The following is a 25,947-nucleotide window of genomic DNA, read 5'->3' as shown; positions in this document are numbered from 1 at the left end:
ATTTTATTTTTTGTCTTTTTAGGGCCACACCCGCAGCATATCGAGGTTCCCAGGCTAGGATTCCAATTGGAGCTGTAGCCTCTGGCTTACGCCACAGCCACAACAACACCAGATCTAAGCCGAGTCTGTGACCTACACCACAGCTCACGGCAACGCGAGATCCTTAACCGGCTGAGCAAGGCCAGGGATGGAACCCGTGTCCTCATGGATGCTAGTAGGGTCCTATTAGGAATTCCCTTTGTAGCTCAATGGTTAAAGAACTCGACTAGCATCCATGAGGATGAGGGTTTGATCCCTGACCTCACTCAGTGGGTTAAGGGTCTGGCGATGCTGTGAGCTGTGGTGTAGGTCACATACTCGGCTTGGATCTGGTGGTGTGGCTGTGGCGTAAGCCAGCGGCTATAGCTCGGATTAACCCTAGCCTGGGAACCTCCATATGCTGTGGGCACAGCCCTAAAAAAGCAAAAAAAAAAAAATTTTTTAATACAGAGCAGAAGTTAAAAATATATATATCCAGGAAGTCCTCAGATACCAGAAACGAAAAGCAAAATCTAAAACAGCATAAAGAGTATCTGAGCTGCCTAATGGGCTGCCCAGGAATTTAGGAGTTTAATGCTCATGTGGATAGAGGACCTTGATCTCAGAGGAAGCAGAGAATTGGAATGGAGGCCCCAACAAAACACTGGGAACCTCAAAGAGCTGAACCTTCAGAAGAAAGCTGGGCTAGAAGAAAATTTACCCGCCAGCATTGGGTGAAATAAGGAAGCTTATCTCGATTTTTATCCAATGGGAAAAGAGCTCCTCCACAGGACTCAATCTGGGCCTGCACTTTGCATGGGGTTGGCTCTAAATTTGCACCACCTGCATGATCCAGGAGACCAGGCAGAGAAATTAATGCAAATATTGCCCCTGAGCTATGGAAGTCAAGTCGGGCCTTTCCTCCCCTGACACTGTCCTTGCAGGTAAGAGAATCAGGCCAGGATTTTATTTAGTAACAGACTGGTCACTATACAACTTCTTCTTGCCCTTTACCCCTAAACGGCCCCATCGTCCTGCTGCTGCAATCCCAACACTCTCCTGTATTCACGGCTGAAGGACTAGAGTCACACGAGCTGACTTCCGTTTCTGCTTCTGTGCTGTGCATGGACAGAACCTTCTTGGAGCAGTTGGTCTGATTAACATCCTCCCAGTAATGGGACCACTTTCCTTGCTTTTCTGATTCAAATCCAAATTGGACATCCTGGTGGGTGAGAGAGGGAAGTATGCCTCAGCAGGCTGAATCCTGTCCTCATCCCACCTCCCTCATTCGAGGTCGAGGGTGACAGGCTGTCTCCTGGAGATGGCACAAAAACAGAGCTGACCTCCAAGGAAGACAGACTCTGAATACACAGAATGACCCCAGAGCCCAGAAATGAGCATTAACCAGCTGAGGAAGAGAGAGGATTCCCCAGAGAGACAAGAGGAGGGCATTCCAGACAGAGGGAGCCATGTGTGAAAAGGCACGAGGCAGATTGTATGTTTGGGGAACATGGAGAAGCCCGATGTGGGAGCCTGGGAGAGATGGGGGGGGCAGGGTCCCATCATGCAGGGTCTTGGAAGCCAGACAGAACTTTTTAGACGTTATGTTAAAGGCATAGAGGGGAAAAGTTTAAAGTGAGGAAAGAACAAGAATCTTCCATTGGGTCACAGGTGTGCAAGGCACAGAACAGAGCCACAAGCCCTGGGGATGGATACTGACCCTGTTATCCAGCCTGTTGCCCTAGTTGTACCTGAGGAAGGTGGGGCTGATCACCAGGACCTGGGGAAGAAGTGGGAGGAAGCCAACCTGGGACCCTTCCCACAGAGGCCTGAAGCCACATCTTTCTGCCTCCCATCTGCTTAGCTGATCTTTTCTATCTTTCATTCTACTAGGGAACTGGACTATCTTCCAAAATCTAAGGGGGAATTAGGAGGTGGGGAAGTTTCAGCAGCTCCTGAGGACTGGGAAGGTCCTGCAGGTTCCCCCAATAAGCCAGGAGAGGGTCTCCCTGGAGCACCTCTGTCATCCCCTGCAGTGACCTCTCCGTACTGCCCCCCACCCTGGTACTAAGAGTGTCAGGGTTCCCAGACCATCACCTCCTCACTCAGAACATCTGAAGTCCAAGCCAGATCAAAAAGCTTCAGCAGCAGCAGCAGCAGCTGTCTCCAGGAACCCTGGTCCCTGGCATTCCTGTGGGAGATGAAGCATCCTGTGGTTTGGTTCCCCAGTGTCTCGAAGCCCTGGACAGGGACCTGGTTCATCCTGGGAAGGAGAGCAGAAACTGACAGAACTCTGGGGGCTGGCCTGACCCTCCTGTCCCCTGCCCTATCCTCGGCACCCACCTGGAGACCACACTGTACTGGTTGACGTTGCTATGGAGGCTGATGGCCCTCAGGATCTTTGAGTTCCCTGTCAATGCACAAGATCCGCAGAAGAGATGGAGATGGCTCACTGAGGGCCTGGGAATTGCCTCCAACAGCTTCTTCCACACTTTGCCCAGTTCACTTGCTGAGTGCATGCCCTGAAAACAGTGGGAAGGAGGAGATTGGAGGCTGGGACCCAGGTATCGGCTCTCAGTGGAAGGAAAGCAGACCAGGGTGAATGAGACTTCCACCTGGAGGTAAGGGGTTGAGGCTGTGAAGCCGGGAGGCACACTAAGCCAGGGCCGAGGGCAGGGATTTGAGCTCGAACGTGGAAGTGGGCTGGGCCTGGGAAGGATGGGGCGGAATGACCCTGTGTTGATCACTGACCAGCCACCAGAGCACAGCATTGGGGCTTGTGGACTCTGCTGCTCCCATCAAGTATCCCTTCATCTTCTGGTTGCCTGCATCAAACTGGTCCCTTCTGACTGTGTCGTGGCAGAGAGAGTAATTGAGGGTCCTAGATGGGTAGTCACTTATCCTGCATTTGAACCAAGGGCGGCAGCAACACCATGGCACCATGTTTATCCATTTTTCCTGGGGTGCCCACTCATGCTTCGGATCCAAGCAGGGGACCATCAGCCACAAGATGAACACCCAGAAGACCCACAGGACAAAAATCTGCCACGAGCGCTTCATGTCTGGCCCAGGCGATGGCTCCAGTGTCTGGTAACTGACGGCTCCTCTACCTGGTTCTTGGAGGGATAAGGAACTGAGGCCACAGACAGCCCCCCAACCCTCCATCCTCTTGGCCTCCATGGCTCCCCAGCCCTTCACTGTACACTTCCTTCCAACCCCTCATCTCCCACCTCCCTTTCCATTTGCTCACCTCTAAAGAGGACTCCACTGGGCCTGGGGTAGAACGTGTGAGGGCACAGAGATAACATATGTGTGTCCCTGTCCTCCTGGCAGGAGGAAACTCTCAGTGGGGTCCTCCGTGCCACTGCTTATATCACAGGTCTCATCACAAAATACACATTGTGACTGACCTCCCTCTTTTAGGCTGCCTGGACCAAGCCACCACTCTATCCTGTCTGTCACAAGCAAGCTGCAGAAGGACAGGAACTGACCTTTTCTGTCTTCTTTACCTCTGAGTCCCTAAGACAGACTCATTTCATAAATATTTATGGGATACATGAACAGAGTTGAGAAGGAACCTTAAATACTATTTATGTGTGACGTCCCCTCTCCAATTGTGTAACTTCGGTTCAGATATCTCTTATTCTCTAGACCCCATACCTCACCTGTCACACCTCGACTTAAATGTCTCAGACCTGTCACCCTGAACAAGCCTGAGCCTGAATGCATGATGTTCCCTTCAAACCAGTCCCTTCCCAGTACTGCTCTGTGTCAACAGATGTTCCTCCACACAGCCTGTTGCTGAAGCCAGAAATCCCTGTGCTATACTTGATTCATTCTTCCATCTCCTATGATTTCCAAATCCATTTTTAATCCATCTGTTTCTATCTCCAAATCATTCTTCATCTCCAGGGTCACTGCTTAATTAAATTTTAGCCTGTGGAAGATATTAAAAAACAAAATGAAAAACTTTGACTTGTTTTTAAGGTTTCAGAAAAGGGGGGGTGTGTGTGTCCAGAATCATTTTGTTTTAAAAAAATCAACATGATTTCTTCCACTGGATTAGAACAGTAGGACAGTTATCATAACTAGTGAAAATCTGCATTGGGTATTTTACAGCTTTAAAATTCACCAAAAAATCTGAGTAAAGTCCATCAGCTAATTAATTGTATTGTGCCAATGTCAATTTCCTGGTTTGGATAATGTACTGTTAATACCATATGGTTAGATGCTACCATAAAGAAAAACTGGGTGATGGGTACATGGGACCTCTCTTTACTATTTTTTTGCAATTTATTATGTGCCTATACCTATTTTAAAATCAAAATGTTTAAAATCATCTAGAAAAAGATGCATAGTAAACTTTGTTTTATTTATATCAACCAATATATTTCTGATCTTAAAACACTCAAAAACTTACCACTTAAACAATTTTAAAGTGTACAATAATTCAGGAATTCCCATTGTAGCAAAGAGGAAACGAATCTGCCTAGTATCATGAGGATGCGGGTTTGATCCCTGGCCTTGCTCAGTGGGTGAAGGATCCGGGGTTGCCATGAGCTGTGGTGTAAGTTGCAGATGCAGCTCGGATCTGGCGTTGCTATGGCTGTGGTGTAGGCCGGCAGCTGTAGCTCCGATTCGACCCCTACCCTGGGAACTTTCATATGCTATGGGTGTGGCCCTAGAAAAGACAAAAAAAAAAGAAAAATATAAATGTATGACTCAATAACTCAGTAAATTTATACAGTTGTGAAGGCATCACCACAATCCAGTTTTAGAGCTGATGATGGTGCTATGAGTCCTTTTTTTTTTTTTTTCTTTTTATGGCCACACCCGCAGCATATGGATGTTCCCAGGCTAGGGGTCAAATTGGAGCTGCAGCTGCAACTTACACCACAGCTTGCAGCAACTGAGGATCCTAAACCACTGAGCAAGGCCAGGAATCTAACCTGTATCCTTAGAGACAACATCAGGTCCTTAATCCACTGAGCCACAATGGAAACTCAGTCTACGAGTCTCAATCATGCTGAATTGTGTTCTCATGTGTTTCTAACATTAGATCATGTGCTCACCTTTAGCAGAATTTATCCCTGTGAGTGCTGTGTGGCTTAAATTGAGTGTGTTCTCTCAGAGCAGTCTCACATTTGCTTCTACCAGGCACCCTCAATTTTACGATGACTTCAATGGTTGGGAGCTTCCAGACTAAGCAGAGAGCATAAATCCAAACCCCAAATATGAGGACAAGCCTGTGATTATGATGTTCCCACAAGGTTTAATTTTATGTGTTTTTGTCTTCCTATCCAGGACACAAGACCATGTCAAGCATTGTCCTTCTCTTCCTAACCAGGGGGACAATTTTTTTTCTAGCCTATCCTGTTCCTATATGTCTAGCTCTGGCAAGACTCCATCTTTTTATTGAGACTTCATCTCCTCTCCCTAAGTAGGCATCAATATTCAATATTCAAAGAAAACCCCAGTCCCAACTATGTTGACAGTGATTATAAGGCAAGTACAATATGGTCGTGGGAGAATTCAGATTACATTGACTAAAAAATACATTTTCTACTCATCTATTTGACTCTAATAAAAAAATTCACTCCCAAAACTTTCGCTAAAACTAATGTAGCATCTTACCAAATTACAGCTCTAACACATATTACCCTCCAATGTACAAGATCATTTATGTGAAAGTGCTTTGTAAACTGTAAATATATGTGTTAATATGTTATTATATGCTTAAAAAAAAAAAAAAAAGAGTTCCCACTGTGGTACAATGGGATTGGCAGTATTTCTGGAGAGCTGGGGCACAGGTTCCATCCCCAGCCCGGCACAATGGGTTAAGGATCCAGCATTGCCACAATTGTAGCTCGGATCTGATCCCTGACCTGGCAATTCCATATGCTGCAGGGCAGCCAAAAAAGAAAAAAATAATAAAGGGAGGGAAGGAAGGAAGGAGGAAAGAAAGAAAGGAGGAAAAAGAAAACCTAGGTCTATAGATTACTGACACACCGTAGTCACCATTCCCTGTCACATCCCCAGAGCCACAGAGTCAGCTTATAAATTTACTGCTCTTTTTTCAACCCCTTCACTTTTAGCCCTGGAATTTCTCTTCCTTTGATACCACTCAGGTAAACAAAGAAATCCTGTTATTCAGCATTTCAAGCTATTTTACAGCAGGAAGTTTTCCAGAATTGAGTCTGTATGTTACTGGAACCAGAACCATTACAATTAATTCTCTCATTGGTCATTGTTTTGTGACCTTTGTAATGACTTAAATGGTGTTCTACAAATATTCAAAGGAGGTTCTTCCTTGAATGAATTGCACCATAGTGCAAATAAAGTATTTGCCTGAGACTCTTCTTAACCCAGTGCTTCTCAAACTTGAACATGCATCAGGATCACATGGAAGACTTAACACAATGCTGGCCCTCATCCTCAGAGTTTCTGATTCAGTTTTTGGCATTTCTCCCAATTTCCCAGATGATGCCAATGCTGCTACTCCAGGGACCACCCTTTGAGAACCACTGCCATAGCTTAATGTATCCAGCCAGCAAAGTACTTAGCGGAGAACTGATTCCTTTATTAAAACGGAAGCTCATGTTTTAATCATATTTCTGGTTTCTGAAAAGGGGCTTATAACTTTTTCCTTTCCACAGTGTGAAATATCTTCCTAACTGGTATCTCTGCTTCTGTTCTATCCCTTCTTCACACATCAACTGGCATGACTAATTCCCTGCTTGAATCCTTAAAATGACATCCCACTGTATCAGAACAAAATCCAGAATCCTCACTCACCTCACACATTTTCCAATTCTGGCTTTTTCCTATTCCTAGAATTTTCCAAGTTCCATCTTGCCTCAGGACCTTTGCACTTACAGTTTCTCTTCCTAGAGCGCATTACTCTCTCCTGCTTCTACCCTCACTTCACCTTCCTGGTTTCCTCCCTTTATTTCGGGCTTATTTTATTTTTGTTTTTAGGGCCACACCTGCAGTATGTGGAAATTCCCAAGCTAGGGGTCGAATCAGAGCCTATGACACCACAGCCACAGCAACGCAGGATCCCAGCCACACCTGCGACCTACACCACAGCTCATAGCAATGCCAGATCCCTAACTCACTGAGCGAGGCCAGGGGTTGAACCTGCATCCTCCTGGGTACTAGTCAGATTCATTTCTGCTGCACCACAACGGGAACTCCCAGGCTCATTTTATTTTATTTAATTTATTTATTTATTTTTGTCTTTTTGTTGTTGTCGTTGTTGCTATTTCTTGGGCCGCTCCCTCGGCATATGGAGGTTCCCAGGCTAGGGGTTGAATCGGAGCTGTAGCCACCGGCCTACGCCAGAGCCACAGCAACGCGGGATCCAAGCCGCATCTGCAACCTACACCACAGCTCATGGCAACGCAGGATCGTTAACCCACTGAGCAAGGGCAGGGACCGAACCCGCAACCTCATGGTTCTTAGTCGGATTCGTTAACCACTGCACCACGACGGGAACTCCCATTTTATTTTATTTTTATTTTTAAATTTTTTTTTGTCTTTTTGCCATTTCTCAGGCCGCTCTCTCGGCCTATGGAGGTTCCCAGGCTAGGGGTCGAATCGGAGCTGTAGCCACCGGCCTACACCAGAGCCACAGCAACGCAGGATCTGAGCCGTGTCTGCAACCTACACCACAGCTCACGGCAACGCCGGATCCTTAACCCACTGAGCAAGGGCAGGGACCGAACCCGCAACCTCATGGTTCCTAGTCGGATTCATTAACCACTGCGCCACGACGGGAACTCCCCAGGCTCATTTTAAATGTCATTCATTTGGGGCTCCTTCCCTGGCCCCCAGATTACTGAGATCCCTAAGAAGCTCTCCTACTTAGGCCCTGAGATATCCCCCACCCCCTGCCCTGACACAGCTGTTATTATTCTTCCTTCTCAGGTGAAAGCAGTGGGGTTTCTACACTGCGACTATTGTTTTCAATCCAGATTCACTGAGATTTCTCCCAAGAAAAGGAGAACATGTAACAGCTACAAATTCATTTATTTAATGAGTTAGGAAATGTTCATTTATCAGGGTCTCGAATACAGTGAAGGAAGGCTGTGACTGGGCAGGATGAACCATGAAAGGGCCTGAAACCTTACCCCTCTCTGATCAGGCTTGTAGGCTGCAGCTCCAGATGACCAGTGATCCTCTCTGCCTGCAACTCTATGGGCAGAGTGAGGCACTCCTGGGCGGGCCTCAGCTGCTTCCAAGGCTGGAGGATTCCCACCTTGAGGGGTTGAGCTGGAGCATCAGGGGGAAGCCTGACATTGTGAGAAGTTCCCAACTGGTCAGTGCCTTGGTCTCCTGTGACTTCTGTGTCATGGCCACCTGAAAGAATTCCAAAAAGGAAAGGAATACCTAATTCTGGAATTCCTAAAACAGAAAATCCTCCACCCTTGTCCCTGTTACAGTTCCCTGTTTTTTCCTTCACTGTATAAGGCACATCCTGCTTTATTTAGGTAGTTTATTATTAATTACTTTTCTTTTTTCAAAAGAATTTTATTGTGTTAAAATACATATAAAACTTGCCATTTTAACCATTTTTAAGTGTACAGTAGTTCAGTGGTAGTTGTTTTTTGTTTCTCTCTCCCTCTCTCCCACTGAAAACTCCTGGGGATAAGTATAACCGTATGCGTCCTAATCACCATGGCATTTCTTTTCTTGTTTTATCCCTGCACCCGTGGCATGTGAAAGTTCCTAAGCCAGGCATCAAATCCGAACTGCAGCTGCAACCTGGAAAATAGGAAGAGCTTGATAAATGTATTGAAGAAGTGAAGGAGTGAGTCACTCAGCATGGAGCCCCACTGAGGGAGGGCTTGGAACTCAAACATGAATGTGAAACCAAGCAGGATCCTCTGGCGTTCCTGATACAAATCCTTTCTGTGTCTTCCCTGGCCCATTTCTCTGTAGAAAAAAAGCTTCATTCAGGAATTCCTATCGTGGCTCAGTGGTTAACGAGTCCGATTAGGAACCATGAGGTTTCGGGTTTGATCCCTGGCCTTGCTCCATGGGTTAAGGATCCGGCGTCACCATGAGCTGTGGTGTAGGTTGCAGACGTGGCTCAGATCCTGCGTTGCTGTGGCTCTGGCATATGCTGGTGGCTACAGCTCGGATTCGACCCCTACCCTGGGAACCTGCATATGCCGTGGGTACGGCCATAGAAAAGATTAAAAAAAAAGACCCAAAAGAAAAAAAAACCTTCATTCAGCCTCTGTGAGACCTTCCCTGAGTTCCAAAGGACAGGTTAAAAGTTGCTAGTTAGGGAAGGGAGGGAATGCAGAAACCAGGGAGGAGCAGTCAAGAAGTGGGGGTGCAGCCATGGGGAAGGGTCCTGGTTCCTCCACCAGGAGCATGCATAACAACATCTTTGAGTTCTTCTGCAGGTGGAGGAAGGTAACTTCAGACTGAGCACAATATTGCTGGAGCACAGCCTTGTTACCTCAGTACCAACCAGAGGAAAATCACACACCCTGCACCCTTACCGCAAATTTTGCCTACCTTTTCTGGGTCTAGCAGTGACCATCCTTTTAGGCCTTCTGTTTGGACCTTGTTGTTTCAACTGCTTACAAGGTTTATCTCTGGAGTTCCCTTTGTAGCTCAGCAATTGACAAACCTGACTAGGATCCATGAGGATGCAGGTTCGATCCCGGGCCTTCCTCAGTGGGTTAAGGATCCAGCGTTACCATAGGCTGTGATGAAGGTCGCAGATGTAGCTGGAATCCCAGTCGCTGTGGCTATGGTTGTAGGCCAGCAGCTGCAGCTCCGATTGGATCCCTAGCCTGGGGACTTCCATATGCTGTGGGTGTGGCCCTAAAAACAAACAAATGAACCCCACAAGGTTTATCTCTGACAGGGCCAGCAGTTTCAGACTAAATTGTTAATACAAGAGTGGAAGGCAATTTCAGGCACGGAATCTTGATTTAGATCAGGTGAAGAGAGACTTCTATTCTACTAGGTAGGACCATGTCCACACCCAGCGGGCAGTGGCTACAGAGTAAAGAGACTTCTAACCCAGTTTCCAAGAAGTATCTTGAGTAGGAAGTCTCTCAAGAGAGAGTTGTTAGGGAACCATTGACCAAAACTACCCACCTTGGCCAAGCACAATAATAATGTTTGCATGAGCTATCTCACAACAGGAGTTCTTGATAAGGAACAAACTAACCGGGAGAATCTGGGAGGGGCCAAAAGGAGGAAGGAGGTGCTAGTCCACAATATGTCCTACCAACTTCCCAGAAACCTTCATGCTGAAATCCATCTTCGCTGAGAGATGTGAGTACTGCCAGGAAGGACCCTAATACAGACCAAATACAGGTACAAGTAAGATGATTAACCAGAAACAACCTGGAAAGCTAACCCCATTATCATAAACCCTGAGACTGCTAGACACGTGGGAATTCTCCTGTGTTCCCTTACCCTGCTGCCCTCTGCCCAGGTGCCCCTTTTCAATACTTTTGTTTTGTTAGTAGGTATGTCTCCTCAGACAATTGATTTCTGAGTGTTTTGACAAGAGCCCATTCTCAGGCCCTTGAAAGGGTCCCCCTTCTGGTAACAAATGGGCACAGAATGGACATGAGTCAGAAAGGAGAGGACAATTTCTGTTATGGTTGTCCCTAGGCATCTATCTGAGAATAAATTTCTCTTGCACTTGGTGATGGTAGCTAATGCATGGAAAATACCCAGGCTCGGGAGACAGAAAAACCAGACTTTGGACCCCAGCTTTGCCCCATTAACTACCTCCATAACCTTGGGCAAAATCCATTTCTTTGCTTCCTCATCTATAAAGTAAGGTTTGAAATAGCACCTACTTCCCAGGGTTGTTCTGATGTAGAATGGATGACAGCAGTTGGCATATTGTCAGTTTTCAGTTAATATGAATTAGTCCTTTCCTTCTCCCCTTCCTGGCAAACTCCAGCCTGAGGATAGAAGGGGGACTCAAGCTTCTCTTGAGTTAGACTACTACAAGGCACCCAGCTTGTGTCCCATCTCCTATCCCTGGAAGCGTTCCCTAACCGTTTATCAGTCACTTTTTCCCAGGAACTCTGCCCACTGTCTGCTGTACCATCTCTTATCAAAGCTCTGGTCTGGAGTTCCCATGGTGTCTCAGTGGGTTAAGAACCTGACGTGTCAGGTTCAATTCCTGGCCTCACTCAGTGGGTTAAGTCTCCTGCATTGTTACAAGCTGAGGCAGAGGTCTCAGATGTGGCTCAGATCCAGTGTTGCCGAGGCTGTAGCAGAGGCCAGCAGCTGAAGCTCAGGTTCCACCCCTAGCCCAAGAACTTCCATATGCCACAGGTGCAGGCTAAAAAAAAAAGCTCCAGTCTAATGCCACCGAAATGATTTCATCATGCACCTCTACTAGCCATGCACTGAGAGGCTGTTTGGGTAAAATCAACCCAAAGGCCCTGGTCTCAGAGCACTTTGAGGTCCAGAAGTTTGGAACCAGGCCTTGCCAATTAATGCTGTGATTTAGGACAAGTTACTTAGCTTCTCCGTGCCACAGTTTCTCCTCCAGAATATGGATATAAAAGTCACACCTAGGAGTTCCTGCTGTTGGACAGTGGGTTAAGAATCCAAGTGCAGCGGCTCAGGTAACTGGAGGCAGGAGTTGGATACCCAGCCCTGCCCTATGGCTTAAAGAATATGGCATTGAGAATCTTGCATTGCCGCAGCTGCGGCAAAGATTCAATCCCAGGCCTTGGGTGTAAGCATTTAAAAAAAAAAAAAAAAAGTCACATCTACTTTACAGGGGTGATTCTAAAATTCTAACTGCAATTCACCTGGGAACAATTCCTAGCGTTTCTGATTCAGCAGGTTTGTGTTAGGGCACGATAATTTGCGTCTCTGATCAGTTTCAGGTGATAATGAGGCTGCCGGTGGGGGACACTTTGAAAACCATTGTTCTAGGAGGTTCCAAGTTGTTCCAAGGGTCTGGTGTGAAACTCGGGGCGCAATTCCCGGCATAAGGTAAGTGAATGATGCTATTATTGTGCCTACCTAGCAGATTCCCCTTCGGGTTACCCTGCTCCAAATAAGGCGCCCCACCGGAGTTCAAGATCCCCGCCTTCAGGGCAGCGCAGAACACAAATACTGCACCCAGAGGGCGGGGCGACCTGAGTGAGAACGCGAGAGAGGGGTGGGGCCAAGCGTGAGATTTTCTGCGCCTGCGTGAGGAAAGAGAGGGGGCGTAGCTCAAGCGCTCGGCCGGAAGCGGGAGGCCGCGGGGGCGGGTCCGCTGGCGTCCCCTTTCCGGCTGGTCCCCATGGAGGCGTTGGGGAAGCTGAAGCAGTTCGATGCCTACCCCAAGACTCTAGAGGACTTCCGGGTCAAGACCTGCGGGGGCGCCACGGGTAGGCCGTGGCGGGGTCGGGGTCGCGGGGAGAGAGGTCTCCTAGAGTTTAGCCGTGGCGCCTGGAACCTGCCCGGCCTGCTGGGGGCTGAGGGAGTGGAACAGAGGCCGTTCTGACTCTCGCTCTTTGCCCTGCAGTGACCATTGTCAGTGGCCTTCTCATGCTGCTACTCTTCCTGTCTGAATTGCAGTATTACCTCACCACTGAGGTAAGGGGCGGTGCCTAGCACGTGGGCGGGGTTCGGCATTCTAGGAATGTGATGCGGAGAGGAAAGGAAAGGCTTGGGGCCAACTCTTACTGAGGTTGTGCTGCCCCAGGTACATCCTGAACTCTACGTGGACAAGTCCCGGGGAGATAAACTGAAGATCAACATCGATGTGCTTTTCCCGCACATGCCTTGTGCCTGTGAGTACCTCGCCATAGGTGGGAATTGCAGGTTCCAGGGTTCTCAGGTGGGCCTCCAGGTTCAAGCCTCCAGTCTTAGGTTCCAGACTGGACCCCAGGACAACCTCCTTCCCCTCATCCACTGCTGCCCCAAGACAAGCCCAGCATCCCCTCACCCTCCAAAACCCAGATTCCCTTGTCTTTAGGATCCCAGTCCCTTACCCTGACTTCCTGCTTCCAGATCTGAGCATCGATGCCATGGATGTAGCTGGGGAACAGCAGCTGGATGTAGAACACAACCTGTTCAAGCAGCGGCTAGATAAGGATGGCATCCCCGTGAGCTCAGAGGCGGAGCGTCATGGTAAATGGGGGCAAGAGGCCAGATATCAAATTCCAGAGCGGGGCTCTTCCAAGCCCTACTTTCTGGCAAGTGGGTGTGGCCAGCCCAGTGACAAAAGAAGCAACTAGAACCCACAGAAGTCAAGTGGCTTTGCCTAGGGTCCCCCCCCCCCCGCCCCCGTTAAGAATCAGAGTGGACTGAAATCCAGGTTTCCAGCCTGTATGTATTAAGAGTACTCTACATGGCTGTCATTCTTAGCGGACCCCCAATCCCTGCATATTGTGGTTTGAGTAACAGAAGTTTGAGGATCGGTTCTATGTGCTGTTGCCTTGGCAGAACTCCTCTAGGTGAACCCAAGCTTCTCTGGGTGTTTGCTTACACACTTCATAGACAGAATTCAGCCCATAATGATATTCCCTTTGGAATGCAGGATGGCTTAAGGTTCTTGCATGAAATTGCCTGAGTTCAGATGTAGCTTTGTCTCTTGCTGTTTGTGACCTCAGCTCTTAAGTTAGTGATAAACAGTAGTACCCACCACTTGGAATTGTAGGATCAAATAAAGTTAATATGTGTACAAGGCCTACTAGTAAAGAGTGGCTGTTCACTTTTAGCTTCTATTCCTCTCTCCAGGTGGCCTCCCACTGCCTCCATTAACTAAGTTTCCCTCCATAACAAAACCTTCTTGAAAGCTATGATTTGTCCCACCTTTGGGATTGTTCTATTCATGAGCTTTATTATGTGTTTGTTCAACAAATATATGTTGAACACTGGTAAAACCCATAGAATTTGCGATAAGATTGATGGGTCAAGGTTGATTCTAGGGCTTTGGTCTGAGCAAATGAATGATTTGATGATCAGAGAGGAGGAAGAAGATTTCTGTGTGCATTTGAGAGAAGCGGGGGGATATTGTGTATCCACTACTATATAATAAATTACCCCCCAAACTAGTGGCTTAATACAACAAACATTATTTTCTTCAGTTTGTGTGGGTCAGGAATTCAGCAATGGCTTGGTTGCGTTGTTCTGACCATTTCAGTTGGCAACACAGAGGTCATTGGAGACTGAAAGGAATTGTTTTGGTACCGTTGGGGATGAAAACCTAATTAAAGAGCAGAAAAGGATGTGGAGTCATCATATGTGGATGATCCTTCCAGGAGTTTTGCTGTAAAAGAGAGCAAAGAAGTGGGGTGGGGGCTGGAAGAGAGCGCGTGTGCGTTGGTGGGTTTGGTGGTGAGATTGAGGTTCAATTACTTCTCTCTTTTTTTTTAATGGAGATTGAAAGGAAGGTCATTAGCTCAGAGTGAAGAAAGAGAAAGGGATTTTTGGAAGCCTAAGGAGAGAGAAAAAGATATAAATTCGTCACCCTGAAGAATGGGAGCATGAACTGAAGTAAAATTGGCAGCAGTCTTAAGGGAGGCATAGGCAAGAAGTAGACGAGAACTCAATTAGGATTTGAGTTTTGCTCGGCTTTTACAATGAAGAAAGAGAGAGGAAAAAAAAAAAATGAGTTCCCAACGTGGTGCAGTGGTTAAAGAGTCCGACTAGGAACCATGAGGTTGCGGGTTCAGTCCCTGCCCTTGCTCAGTGGGTTAACCATCCGGCGTTGCCGTGAGCTGTGGTGTAGGTCGCAGATGCGGCTCGGATCCCGCGTTGCTGTGGCTCTGGCGTAGGCCAGTGGCTACAGCTCTGATTCGACCCCTAGCCTGGGAACCTCCATATGCCGTGGGAGCGGCCCAAAAAAATAGCAAAAAGACAAAAAAAAAAAAAAAGAGGCGCAAGTGAGCCATGGTTTGTGGGCAAGAGAATGATTACAGCAGTGGATCATAGAATTTATTTTCCAGCCTTATAGAGGTATTATTGAAATATAACATCATGTAAATTTAAGATATACAACATGATTATATTGTAAGATGATTACACAGTAGGTAAGACATCCATTACCTCACACATTTAACCTTTCTTGTATGTGTGGTGAGAACATGTAAGAGCTACTCTCAGCAACTTGCAAGAATACATACAATATTGTTAACTACAGTCACCGTGCTGTACATTAGATCCCTAGAGCTAACTCATCTTACAACTGAAAGTCTGTACCCTTTGACCAATATTTCCCCATTTCCCTCACCGCCCCCACCCCCCCAGCCCCTGGCAACCACCAATCTACTCCCTGTTTCTACAGATACAGATTCTACATATAAATGAGATCATACAGTATTTGTTTTTCTCTGACTTATTTCACTTGGTATGATGCCCTCAAAGTTTATTTATGTTGTTGCAAACAGTAGGAGTTCCTTCTTTTTTTTGTCTTTTTGCCTTTTCTAGGGGTGCACCCATAGCATATGGAGGTTCCCAGGCCAGAGGTCTAAGTGGAGCTGTAGCTGCTGGCCTACACCAAAGACACAGCAACGCCAGATCCAAGCCACATCTGTGACCTACACCACAGCTCACGGCAATGCCGGATCCTTAACCCACTGAGCAAGGGCAGGGACCGAACCCGCAACCTCATGGTTCCTAGTCGGATTCGTTTCTGCTGCGCCACGACAGGAATTCCCAGGATTTCTTCTTTTTAATGACTGGATAATATTCCATTTTAAACATATACCACATTTTCTTTATCCATTCATCTAATGATGGACACTTAGGTTGTTTTCATGTCTTGGTTACCGTGAATAATGCTGCGATAAATGTGGGACTATAGCTATCTCTTCAAGATACTGATTTCTTCCTTTTTTTCCTTCCCACCCTCCCTTCCTTTTTTTTTGTATGTAGACCCAGGAATGGGATTGCTAGAACATATGGTAGTTCTGTGTTTAATTTTTTGAGGAACTTCCATATTGTTTTCCGTAGTGGTTGTAACAGTTTACATTCCTGTGGCTGTGGCATAGGCTGGTGGCTACAGAACCGATTGGACCCTTAGCCTGGGAACCTCCATATGCTGCAGCTATGGCCCTAAAAGACAAAAAGACCAAAAAAAAAAGGAAAACTGTCTGTTTGGAGTTCCCTGGTGGCCTAGTGGCTAAAGATCTGGCCTTGTCACTGCTGTGATGAGGGTTCAGTCTTTGGCTTAGGAACTTCTGCCTGCCACAGGTGTGGCCAGAAAAGAAAAGAATAATGTCTGTTAGAGTCCTTTGTCCATTTTTAATTGAATTAGTTGAGTTTTTTGCTATATATCATTTGAAAATATTTCTCCCATTCCTTATTGCCTTTTCATTTTGTTAATTGTTTCTTCGCTGTGCAGAAGCTTTTTATTTTGATGTAATCACCACTGCTTATTTTTGCTTTTGTTGCTTGTGCTTTTGAGGTCATGTCCAAAAAATCAGTTGCCAAGACCAATCTCAAGGATTGTTTCTTAGGTTTTCTTCTTGGAGTCTTAGGGTAGCTTGGAGTCTTAGGGTAGCAAGTCTTAAATTTAAGTCCTTAATCCATTTCAAGTTAATTATTGTGAGTGGTGTAAAATAGGGCACAATTTCATTCTTTTGCATGTGAGTATCCAGTTTTCCCAACACCATTTATTAAAGAGACTGTTCATTCCCATTTGGACCATGAAATTTAAATAAGGAGGGAAGTGAGGACATGAAAGGGTGATAGTGTCCATGATGTCAAAGAACTGGTGGAGTTTGGGTGCCAGAGAGAGAAAGCTGGGGAAATGATGATAAGATTGAAGACTGGGATACTTGAAATTGAATTTTGGAAGGTTAATGATAATTGGTAATAACTCTGGGTATGAGTATGGAAATGGGTGTATAGGGTTAGATGACAAAATAAAAAGAGGATTGGAGGGCAGAAGGTCAGGGTATTGAATATTGAAATCACCAGTTACAGTGAGGTAGTTAAAGGCAGGGAGCCAGGTGCAGAGACCCTAGGAGAAGCACCGTGGTTAAGGGCATACACTTTGGAATTAGAGTTGAAATCTGCCACTAACTGGGTTGCATTGGGCAAAATCACCTTTCAACTCTGAGCCTCAGCTCCTCCTCAAGTACTATGGGGATAATAACCTCCACCTTCACAAAGTCATTGTGGGGCTGAAAAAAGACAATATATGTATATGTAAAGTACACGACTATACTCAGGTAATATCTAGTATTCGCTGTTACTGTTTTATTACTATTACCATTACCTTTATTAAAAGAAATAACAGTGTAGAAATACTTCGTGCTTGACACATAGTATTTACTATGTAAATATTAGCTATTATAATGTTTATTATTCTTAAGCCACAGGCTGAAGGGTGCATGCAGGGATTGGGAGTACAGATCTCACTGTGCCTGCCCCCAGCTGATACCCCTGCCTCTGCCCTCCCCACAGAGCTCGGGAAAGTCGAGATAAAGGTGTTTGACCCTGACTCCCTGGACCCCAATCGCTGTGAGAGCTGCTATGGCGCTGAGACGGAAGACATCAAGTGAGCCAGACTTGGGCAGTGGTGGGGAACAGCTCCCACCAGGCACTTTTCGTTGGTCATCCTCAGCCTGTGTTGGACCTTGGGGGTAGGGAGGCCGGACCAAGAATTTAGACAAGATGGTCACCAATGCTGGTGCAAGTGGCTGAGGCTCTGTGGCCGGGCCCTGCCTTGGGGCTGCAGAGCAGGGATGAGGTTGAAGTGGTCCTTGCTCTGTTTCAGAGGTAGTCTCTGGAGTCCAGCTGCCTGATTTCCACCCATGTGTCCTTGGGCCAAGCTATGTAAAACCTCTCCTATGACAGGGGATGATAATATTACCTTTCTCAGAGGGTCACATAAGGAGTAAATATATTCTGTTTGTGAAGCACTGAGCTGGAAGGCCCAACCCAGGTTATTAAGCCCTCAATATGTGGCAATTGCTGTTTTGTTTCTTGGGCCCTGGCCCCTGAGAGGCTGATTCAGCCGGTCTAGGGTAGGGCCTGGGAATGTGTATTTAAAATTTTTTAATTTAGGTAACATATATATGAAATAAAATTTACCATTTTAACCATTTTCATGTGCGCAGTCCGGTGGCATTAACTTCACTCATAGCATTGTAAAGCCATCACTACTGCCTGGTCCAAAACTTTTCATCATCCCAAACAAAATGAGAATATGTATTTTTAATAGTCCTTCTGAGGAAACAAACTTTGAGAACGTTTGGTGGTCAGGAATGAGGCTGGCAAAGCTTCATTATTGGGCAGAACCGCTTTATTTCCCAAGATGCCAGCATTATTTTTGTGCCTGTTTGACACTCTTACCCCTGCACCCCATCTCCGACAGGTGCTGTAACTCCTGCGAGGATGTGCGGGAGGCATATCGGCGTCGAGGCTGGGCCTTCAAGAACCCAGACACTATTGAGCAGTGCCGGCGGGAGGGCTTCAGCCAGAAGATGCAGGAGCAGAAGAATGAAGGCTGCCAGGTGTACGGCTTCTTGGAAGTCAACAAGGTACAGGAGGACCCAAGGCAGGACAGGGCCAACGGGGCCCGTGGGCTGGCCCCACTCCACTGTGAATCGAGGGCCCACTTGTCCTCAGGGGACAAAAGGAAGGGCGGAAACAGCTGGAGAAAGAGAGGGTTATCTCCCTCACAGGTGGCTGGGAACTTCCACTTCGCCCCCGGGAAGAGCTTCCAGCAGTCCCATGTGCATGGTAAGTGATCTGCATCAACCGGGAGCTTCAATTCCAGACCCGGGTTGAGTTTGAATGCCCCTTTGCCTGCCTGATGCTCTTTTGTCTTTGGCCCAGAGCAAACCCTCATCTCAGGGTTTGGTAACCAGTTAAGAGCACAGCTGAGGAGCCAGACTGCCTGGCTTCAGATTTCAGTTTTAGACCTTACTGGCTGTTTGAAACTTGGAGACAGTTTCCTTTTTGAGCTTCAGTGTTCTACTTTATAAAATGGTGATAATAATACTGATTTCCTAGGCTGTTTGGGCAGGGTAAAGATGATAGCATGGGAGTTCCTGCTGTGGCACAGTAGGTTAAGGTCTGGTGTTGCCACAGCAGTGGCATAGGTCACAGCTGTAACTCAGATTCAGTCCCTGGCCTGGGACCTCCCTATGTCACAGGTGCCGCCCCACAAAAAGCCCAAAAAACAACAGCAAAAAAATCCCCCAAAATATGATAGCACAGAGCCTGGCTTGTGATAGGCATGTGTTTAAATGGTAGCCCCAATGTCAGATGACCTGTGTGTGAGGCTTTAGGGAAAGCAGAGCTGGTCTGGAGCCCAGGTTCTGCCTTCCCAGAGCAGTGTCATATTTGGGAAGTATCGAGTCCTACTCCATTTCTCCTATAAAATGGGCCTGAAATAGTACCTACCGTACAGTTGTTCACAGGTGTGAGTAAATGAAATTTATTCTCATTCATTTATTCATCCATCAATTCTCTAGATATTTAGTAATCACCTACTCTGTGCCATGTACTAGTCTAGGTGCTAAGAACACAGTAGTGATCAAAGCAAAGTTCCCTGCCCTCAGAACAGCCTAGTAAAGAAATAGACAATAAACAAGTATATAAATTATATGGCACATCAGATGTTTTTAAGTAACATGAACCCAAAAGAGGCAGGATAAAGATGATGGGGGTGAGAGGCTTGAGTGAGAAGGTATGTGTGTGCCGTTTCATACAGGGTGGTCAGGGAAAGACTCTGATGGGTAATGTTTGAGCAAAGACCTGAAGAAAGTGAAGGGACCAGCCGCATAGAAGTGTGGGAGAAGCGTTTCAAGCAGAGAATGGAAATCCCTAAGGCAGGAATGGGCTTGGTGAACTTGAGGTACCAGTACCTTGAGAATTAGGGTGCCTGGGGCTCAGTGAGCAGAGCTGCGGGGTTAGGAATAAGGTGGGAGTGACAGGGGCATGTCAGGTGGGGCCCCCAAGAGCATTGTAGGGACTTGAGCTTTTACCCCTTGCCAGATGGTAGGGCTCTGAAGGAGGCTGTGGCAGGGCTCTGAAGAAGTGGTGCATGATCTGATTTAACTTCGAAAAGTAGGAGTTCCCTTCACAGCTCAGGGGTTAACAAACCCGACTAGGATCCATGAGAATTCAGGTTTGATTCCTTCCTCACTCAGTGGGTTAAGGATCCGGCATTGCTGTGAGCTGTGGGGCAGGTCACAGGCACAGCTCGGATCCTACATTGCTGTGGCTGTGGTGTAGGCTAGCAGCAGTAGCTCCAATTCAACCCCTAGCCTGGGAACTTCTATATGCCCCGGGTGCAGCCCTAAAAACAAACAAAAAAGCAAAAAAACCTCACAAAACTTCAAAAAGTAGGGAGCATTCTGCTCTGTGAAGACTGTGGAGGGGAGGACAGATACCGCAAGGCCAGCTGGGAGGCTGTCGCAGTGATGGATCCGGGTGCCGGATGATGGGGGCTGGGCACAGTGGCAGTAGAGGAGGTGAGAAGTGATTGTGTATATTTTGAAGGTAGAGCTGAGAGGAGTTCCTGTCGGGTGGGAAGGTAAAGGAAAGAGAATGACTCCAAAAGTTTTGTACTTGAGCAGCAAGAAGGATGAAGTTACCATTTAGTGAGGCGGTGAAGACTCAGAGGAACAGGTTTAGATGGTTGGAGTGGGGGACATAGAGCTGCTTTCAGCATGTCCTTTTAGATACCCAGGTATCAGGTAAGCAATGAGTTATTCAAATGTGGAATTCGAGGCAGAGGTCTGGCCTGGAGGTACAAATGTTGGAGTCATCAGTGTATTTAAAGCTGTGGAACTGGATGAAGGACCTTGCAGGTGGAGATGAGGGTAGGTGGTGAAGAGGAAAGCTCAGAGCACCAAGCACTGGACCCCCAGCTTTAGAGGACGGGGCTCAGGAGGAAGCAGCGGAGGAGCCTGGCAAGAAACACAGAGCCCTGGCTTGTCCTGCAAGTCAAGAAATGGAAGTGTTTCCAAAACCGTATCAGATGCTTCTGGATGCCAAGTAGAATGAGCATTGGGGGTGTAACATGGTAGTGGTCTTTGTGACCTTAACAGAGCAGTTTGGGTTGAGTGCCAGGGAGCAGCCAGTGAGTGGGTTCAGGAGGGAATAGGAGAAGAGTTGGAGCCCATGAGTGGAGACAGCTCTTTTATGGGGTTTGTTCTAAAGGGAAGGGAGAGAGTCCCCTGGTGCCTCAGCAGATCAAGGACCTAGCATTGTCACTGCAGTGGCTCAGGTCACTCCTGTGGTGCAGGTTTCACCCCTGGCCTGGGAACTTCCACATGCCATGAGTGCAGCCAATAAATAAATAAATAAAAAATTTTAAAAATAGAGGGAAGGGAGAGAGTGGGCTCTGGCTGGAGGGAAATAGGCAGTGGGGGGGCGTGGGAGTGGTTTGTCAGATGTGTGATGCTGCCTGATGTTAATATGCTGTCAGATATTACCTGCTGAGGAGGGCAGAAGTGCTGCTCCCGAGAGGGAGGACATTCCCTGGAGTGAGGTCCTTTAGGAGGAAGAGACAGAATCTAGGCCTTAGCTGTGTAGAACGCCCTTACTTGGCAACAGGAGGAAAGGCAGACTATGTAGGTATGGGTGCGTTGGCAGCTGAGTGACATGGCCACCAGGAGTTGTGACAGGGCCATCATCGTATAGGAGAGAGAGACAGTCACTGGCTAAAGCCCTGGAGAACTGGCGTGAGAGGACTGACCAGCAGGTCTGTGTGTGTCTCCGAGAAGTTCAGACAGATGGAGTAGGTGGTAGTGTCATTGCCATGAGCTGCAAAACTGGAGATTTTTAGGGAAAATCAAGGGACAGTGATCTGGAAATGGCATTGAGGAACAAGGAGGACCTCTCTTAAGGTTAAGGAGGAAGAGGGTATGGGAGAGAAAAAGCCCCTGCCTAGGGGGCTGCAAGGGAAGTAGTGCCTTCAGGGGAGAGCCAGGCTGCGGTTGGAGCACAAAGGTGAGGGAATATTTGGAGGTTGGAGATGTTGGGGTTTTGCTGTTGAGTAATAGGGCCCACGGGAGGTCTCAGAGGGATGGGAGACAGGATCGTACTTGGGAATGGATAGAGCCACCTGGTGACAAGACTCCAGAGGATGTGGGATGACCCAGAAGTCTTGAGCTGACCAGTGATGAAGCTCAGCAGGAATACCAGGCCCGACGGAGATGGCCCTGCTGGTCTTTCAGGCAGTCGGGGGTGGGGGGGATGAGGCTGAGTGTTGGGGCGGGGCAGGTAGATGGATCTGGAGGGGCTGGGGAAGGGTGGTCTCACTGAAATCATGGGAAGATGATTGATGTGGAGCTGTGGGCACAGGGCCAGTGGGAACTCAGAAGGGTGGGTGCTTCTCCGCTTCTCTGTCAGAGTCAGGGAGCCCAGGACAAAGGGTACGCTGTTCCCTAGAGGGATGTTCGAAAGGAAGCTACAGTTGTCCATGGCCAGAGCCTGAATTGAAGGCCTGTGAGCTAGTTTCTGACATCGTGTTGATTTGGGAGAGGAAAGGGGAAGACTGTAAAGTTTACCAAGGACTTTCCCATCTTAGATCCTACCTGGCCCTCAGGACAGCCCTGTACAGAGAATACCAAGGCTCAGAGAGGACAAGTGATTTGCCCAAAGTCACACAGCTAGGAAAGTGACTCTTTGAGCTCTAGGTCTTTTGTCTTCCTAGGCCACCATACTTCTGCCCCAAGCCCCCTTGCACTCTTCTCTGGCCGGGGAAGGGCTCCTTGGGGGAGGGGCCTGAGGGGAGACTTATTAGCTGTGTCTGGACCCTGCTGCTGAGGCAGGAACAGTCCAGTCTTCCCTTCTACCATGTATCTTGCTCCATTGTTCTCATTGTGAAGCTCTCAATCTTTTTTTCTTTTCCTCTTCCTCTCTGCTTCCCTCCCCCATGCTGCAGTACATGCTGTGGAGAGTAAGTGGCCCTGCCCCCCAGCAAGGCCAAGCCCCCATTTTTGGGGCAGCCTGCCCACCCAGGATGGGGAGAGGTTTGGATGGGCCTGGGATGGGGTTCTTCTCTGGCCTGGCTGCTGGGTGGACTATAAAAAGCTGTGGGATATATCTTTGAGGTGGGGTTCCTTGTAGCAAGAGGGATCAGGGTTAGAGGGCAGGAAGAACTGTTCTGGAGCAGAGGTACAGGGTGCCTGTGGGACTTCCTTCGGTGGCTTGAGGGTGGGGGCAAGGAGCCAGGGAAAGAGCTTGGACCACATTCTCAGGTCCCATCTCACTTTGGGGCTCAGTGATTAGCCATCAGCTCTAGTTAATAGGAGACCAGAGTCAGTGGGTTAAATCCTGAGATGCAGGCAGGGCCTTGGTGGGAGCAAAGGCCTAGAGTGATGCCCATGAAGGGCTCCCTGTAGATGTCAGGGTAGAAGTGGGGCCTCTAGTGGCCCTCGCTGCGCTCTAGCAGGGCCAGGCTGGTGAGTGAGTGAGGGGTGGAGAACAGGCAGGTCACAGCCCAGAGAGAGGAGTGAGGAGGCCCCGGTGAGGGTCTGGGAAGCCTGCTCCATTGAGTGACCCCTTCTCCCTTCTCTCCTAGTCCATGACCTCCAGAGCTTCGGCCTTGACAATGTAAGTACTGGGTGGAAACCATGGAGGACAGATGGAGGTGGAGGCGTAGCTGCTGTTCTCATTCTCTGTAGGGACATCCTGGGACAGGGGAGCAGATAGAGAAATATAAACCATATTCTGGCAGGAGACGCAGTCTGAGGGGACTGGGAGCGACTTTTGAACTGAAATCTATGTAGGCTGGAGACCGATGGTATTGGACAAGAGCATCTGGGCAGAGGGAGCCTGGGAGTGAGGTCTGGAGACAGCATGGCACTTGGGAAGCACGGGGCCACTGTGGTTTGGTGAGGCTGGAGGGTTGGCAGGCCATGCCAGGGAGTCAGGTCTTTCTCTTGAGCAGTGGGAAGCTGTTGGCTTGCTTTAAACAGGGTCAAGACGCAATCAAATTTGCATTTTTTTAAAGATCCCTCTAGTGGCTGAGTTTGATCTAGACAGGAGCAGGACAGGAGCTGGGAGATCTGGGCCCTCCAGCCGATGCCTCCAGGCAAAGCCAGCACCTGCCACACAGGGCCCATGCCCAGTCTGTGTTTGCCTCCTGTGTGGGTGCAGCCAGAACCTCAGACTCTGGAGCCCCAGGAGCCTGTAGACTGAGGAAGGGGTTCCTGGGTGGGGGCTGAGAATGGAGGTGAGTTCTCCCAGGCAGGGCCCCTCCTTCCCTCCGCCTGCTCCTCACATCCACTCTCCAGACCCAGGTGCCCATCAACTCCTGTCCTCAGGAGCCTTTGATGGGGTGCGGCCTGGGGCCTCGGGTGCTCTGGGGCCCAGGCACCGGTGTTGCTTGCAGATCAACATGACCCACTACATCCAGCACCTGTCATTCGGAGAGGACTACCCGGGCATTGTGAACCCCCTGGACCGCACCAACGTCACCGCACCCCAAGGTAGCAGCCTGGGAGGTAGCCCCCAGCTGCCAAAGCCCTGCCCACGCCCACGCCCAGTGGTCTCTTCTCCCTGCAGCCTCCATGATGTTCCAGTACTTCGTGAAGGTCGTGCCCACGGTGTACATGAAGGTGGATGGCGAGGTGAGTTGGGGCGCTCAAACGTCAGAGCCCCTCTTGGGGCCAAGCACTTGAGTTCCTTCAGCCTGGGAAGTGAGGTCCTGTCTTAGCCCCCGTGATAGTGACAAGCTGAGGCTCAGCGAGGGTGGGTGATTGGCCCTCACAGCCGGAGCACCAGGTCCCAGGCTGACAGGTTTCAGAGCACTTTTCCTACTTGCCCAAACTGCCTGCACCCATGCCTCCAGGGTCCCCTCTCTGCCTCACTGTCCCCTCTGGTCTGCCCTGGGCTGGGGTGAGCCAGGCTCACCCTCTGTGCCCCCTCCTCCCATCTCTGCTGTGGCCTGTGAGCAGCATCTCTGCAGACCAGTAGAGAGCACGGGACTGAGGCCAAGAGGAGGGCAGGCCCAGCCTTGCCAGGGGCTGCTGATGCACCCTTGGAGGGCTGCTTCTCATCTCTGGGCCCCCATCAAAAGGGTGCTCCCAACGTAGCTGGGATGGTGAATGGTAAAGAGCTGGTGACTGGAGGGGAGGCTGGGATGGGAAGCCTGGAAGAGGACATGTAGGTGGTCCCCAGGCCTTGCAGTGTCTGTCCCAACACGGGGTCTCGTTTTCTCCTTTACACGGTTGAGGCTCTATAAGACAAGGGGCAGGAACAGGGGTAGGGCTGCGGGGGGTTGGGAGTCAGGTCAGCCTTGTCCTGACCCAGGCTCCTCTCCTGCCCCAGGTGCTGAGGACAAATCAGTTCTCTGTGACCAGACATGAGAAGGTCGCCAGCGGGCTGATGGGTGATCAGGGGCTTCCTGGAGTCTTCGTGCTGTACGAGCTCTCGCCCATGATGGTGAAGCTGACAGAGAAGCACAGGTGAGGGTGGGGGAAGGGAGGGGCCTGGGCCTGCAGGGGAGTGGGGTGCCTGCTGACCCTCCCTGCCCTCCGCCAGGTCCTTCACACACTTTCTGACGGGCGTGTGCGCCATCATCGGGGGAATGTTCACAGGTCAGAAGCTCAAGGGCGTCCTTTTGGGGTTGGGGACATGGTGGGGGGTGTGAAGCTTGGCTTTGGTTGAGGGGGGAGGGGCACTTCAAGGGCTAAGGGGAGAAGCTGGCCTGGCCTGGCCTGTTAGGTGACAGGGCCCTGGAGGTCAAGCCAAGGGCCCAACTGGGCCATTGCCAGCCCTTGTCTCTCTCCCCAGTGGCCGGACTCATCGACTCTCTCATCTACCACTCGGCTCGAGCCATCCAGAAGAAAATTGATCTTGGAAAGACGACATAGTTGTCCCCTCCCCACTCTGTTCCCTCCTCCTCCTGTTTCTTTTTGGCCTTGTGGTCATTTTCCCAGCCTCTTGTCCTTCCCTCCAAACCCCTATTCAGAGGTCGGTCACAGCCCCAGGTTGGTAAATGTATTGACTGTGATAGTA

General features: G+C 48.8%; 2 protein-coding genes across 2 annotated transcripts; one reads left to right on the top strand and one right to left on the bottom strand.

The window, feature by feature from the left end:
* Positions 1-1,759: 1,759 nt before the first annotated feature.
* On the bottom strand, positions 1,760-12,312 carry C3H20orf173 (chromosome 3 C20orf173 homolog). The gene is given in 10 exon segments (XM_053743488.1): positions 1,760-1,798; positions 2,110-2,209; positions 2,362-2,633; positions 2,686-3,116; positions 3,119-3,277; positions 3,280-3,327; positions 3,330-3,382; positions 8,151-8,379; positions 12,046-12,161; positions 12,254-12,312. Coding segments are annotated over 10 exon segments (1,506 nt in total).
* ERGIC3 (ERGIC and golgi 3) lies at positions 12,241-25,947 on the top strand. The gene is made up of 13 exons (XM_047771226.1): positions 12,241-12,398; positions 12,536-12,606; positions 12,716-12,803; positions 13,024-13,143; positions 17,428-17,521; positions 18,341-18,506; positions 18,651-18,708; positions 23,507-23,538; positions 24,320-24,416; positions 24,493-24,557; positions 25,258-25,394; positions 25,471-25,526; positions 25,723-25,947. Exons 1-13 carry the CDS (start codon positions 12,311-12,313, stop codon positions 25,800-25,802), a joined length of 1,152 nt encoding a protein of 383 aa, XP_047627182.1. The 5' UTR covers positions 12,241-12,310; the 3' UTR covers positions 25,803-25,947.

The sequence above is a fragment of the Phacochoerus africanus genome, chromosome 3, assembly GCF_016906955.1.
Source record: "Phacochoerus africanus isolate WHEZ1 chromosome 3, ROS_Pafr_v1, whole genome shotgun sequence".
In the NCBI taxonomy this organism is placed as follows: domain Eukaryota; kingdom Metazoa; phylum Chordata; class Mammalia; order Artiodactyla; family Suidae; genus Phacochoerus; species Phacochoerus africanus.
The sequence above is the reverse complement of the archived record's forward strand: the minus strand, read 5'-3'. Positions and strand labels throughout refer to the sequence as shown.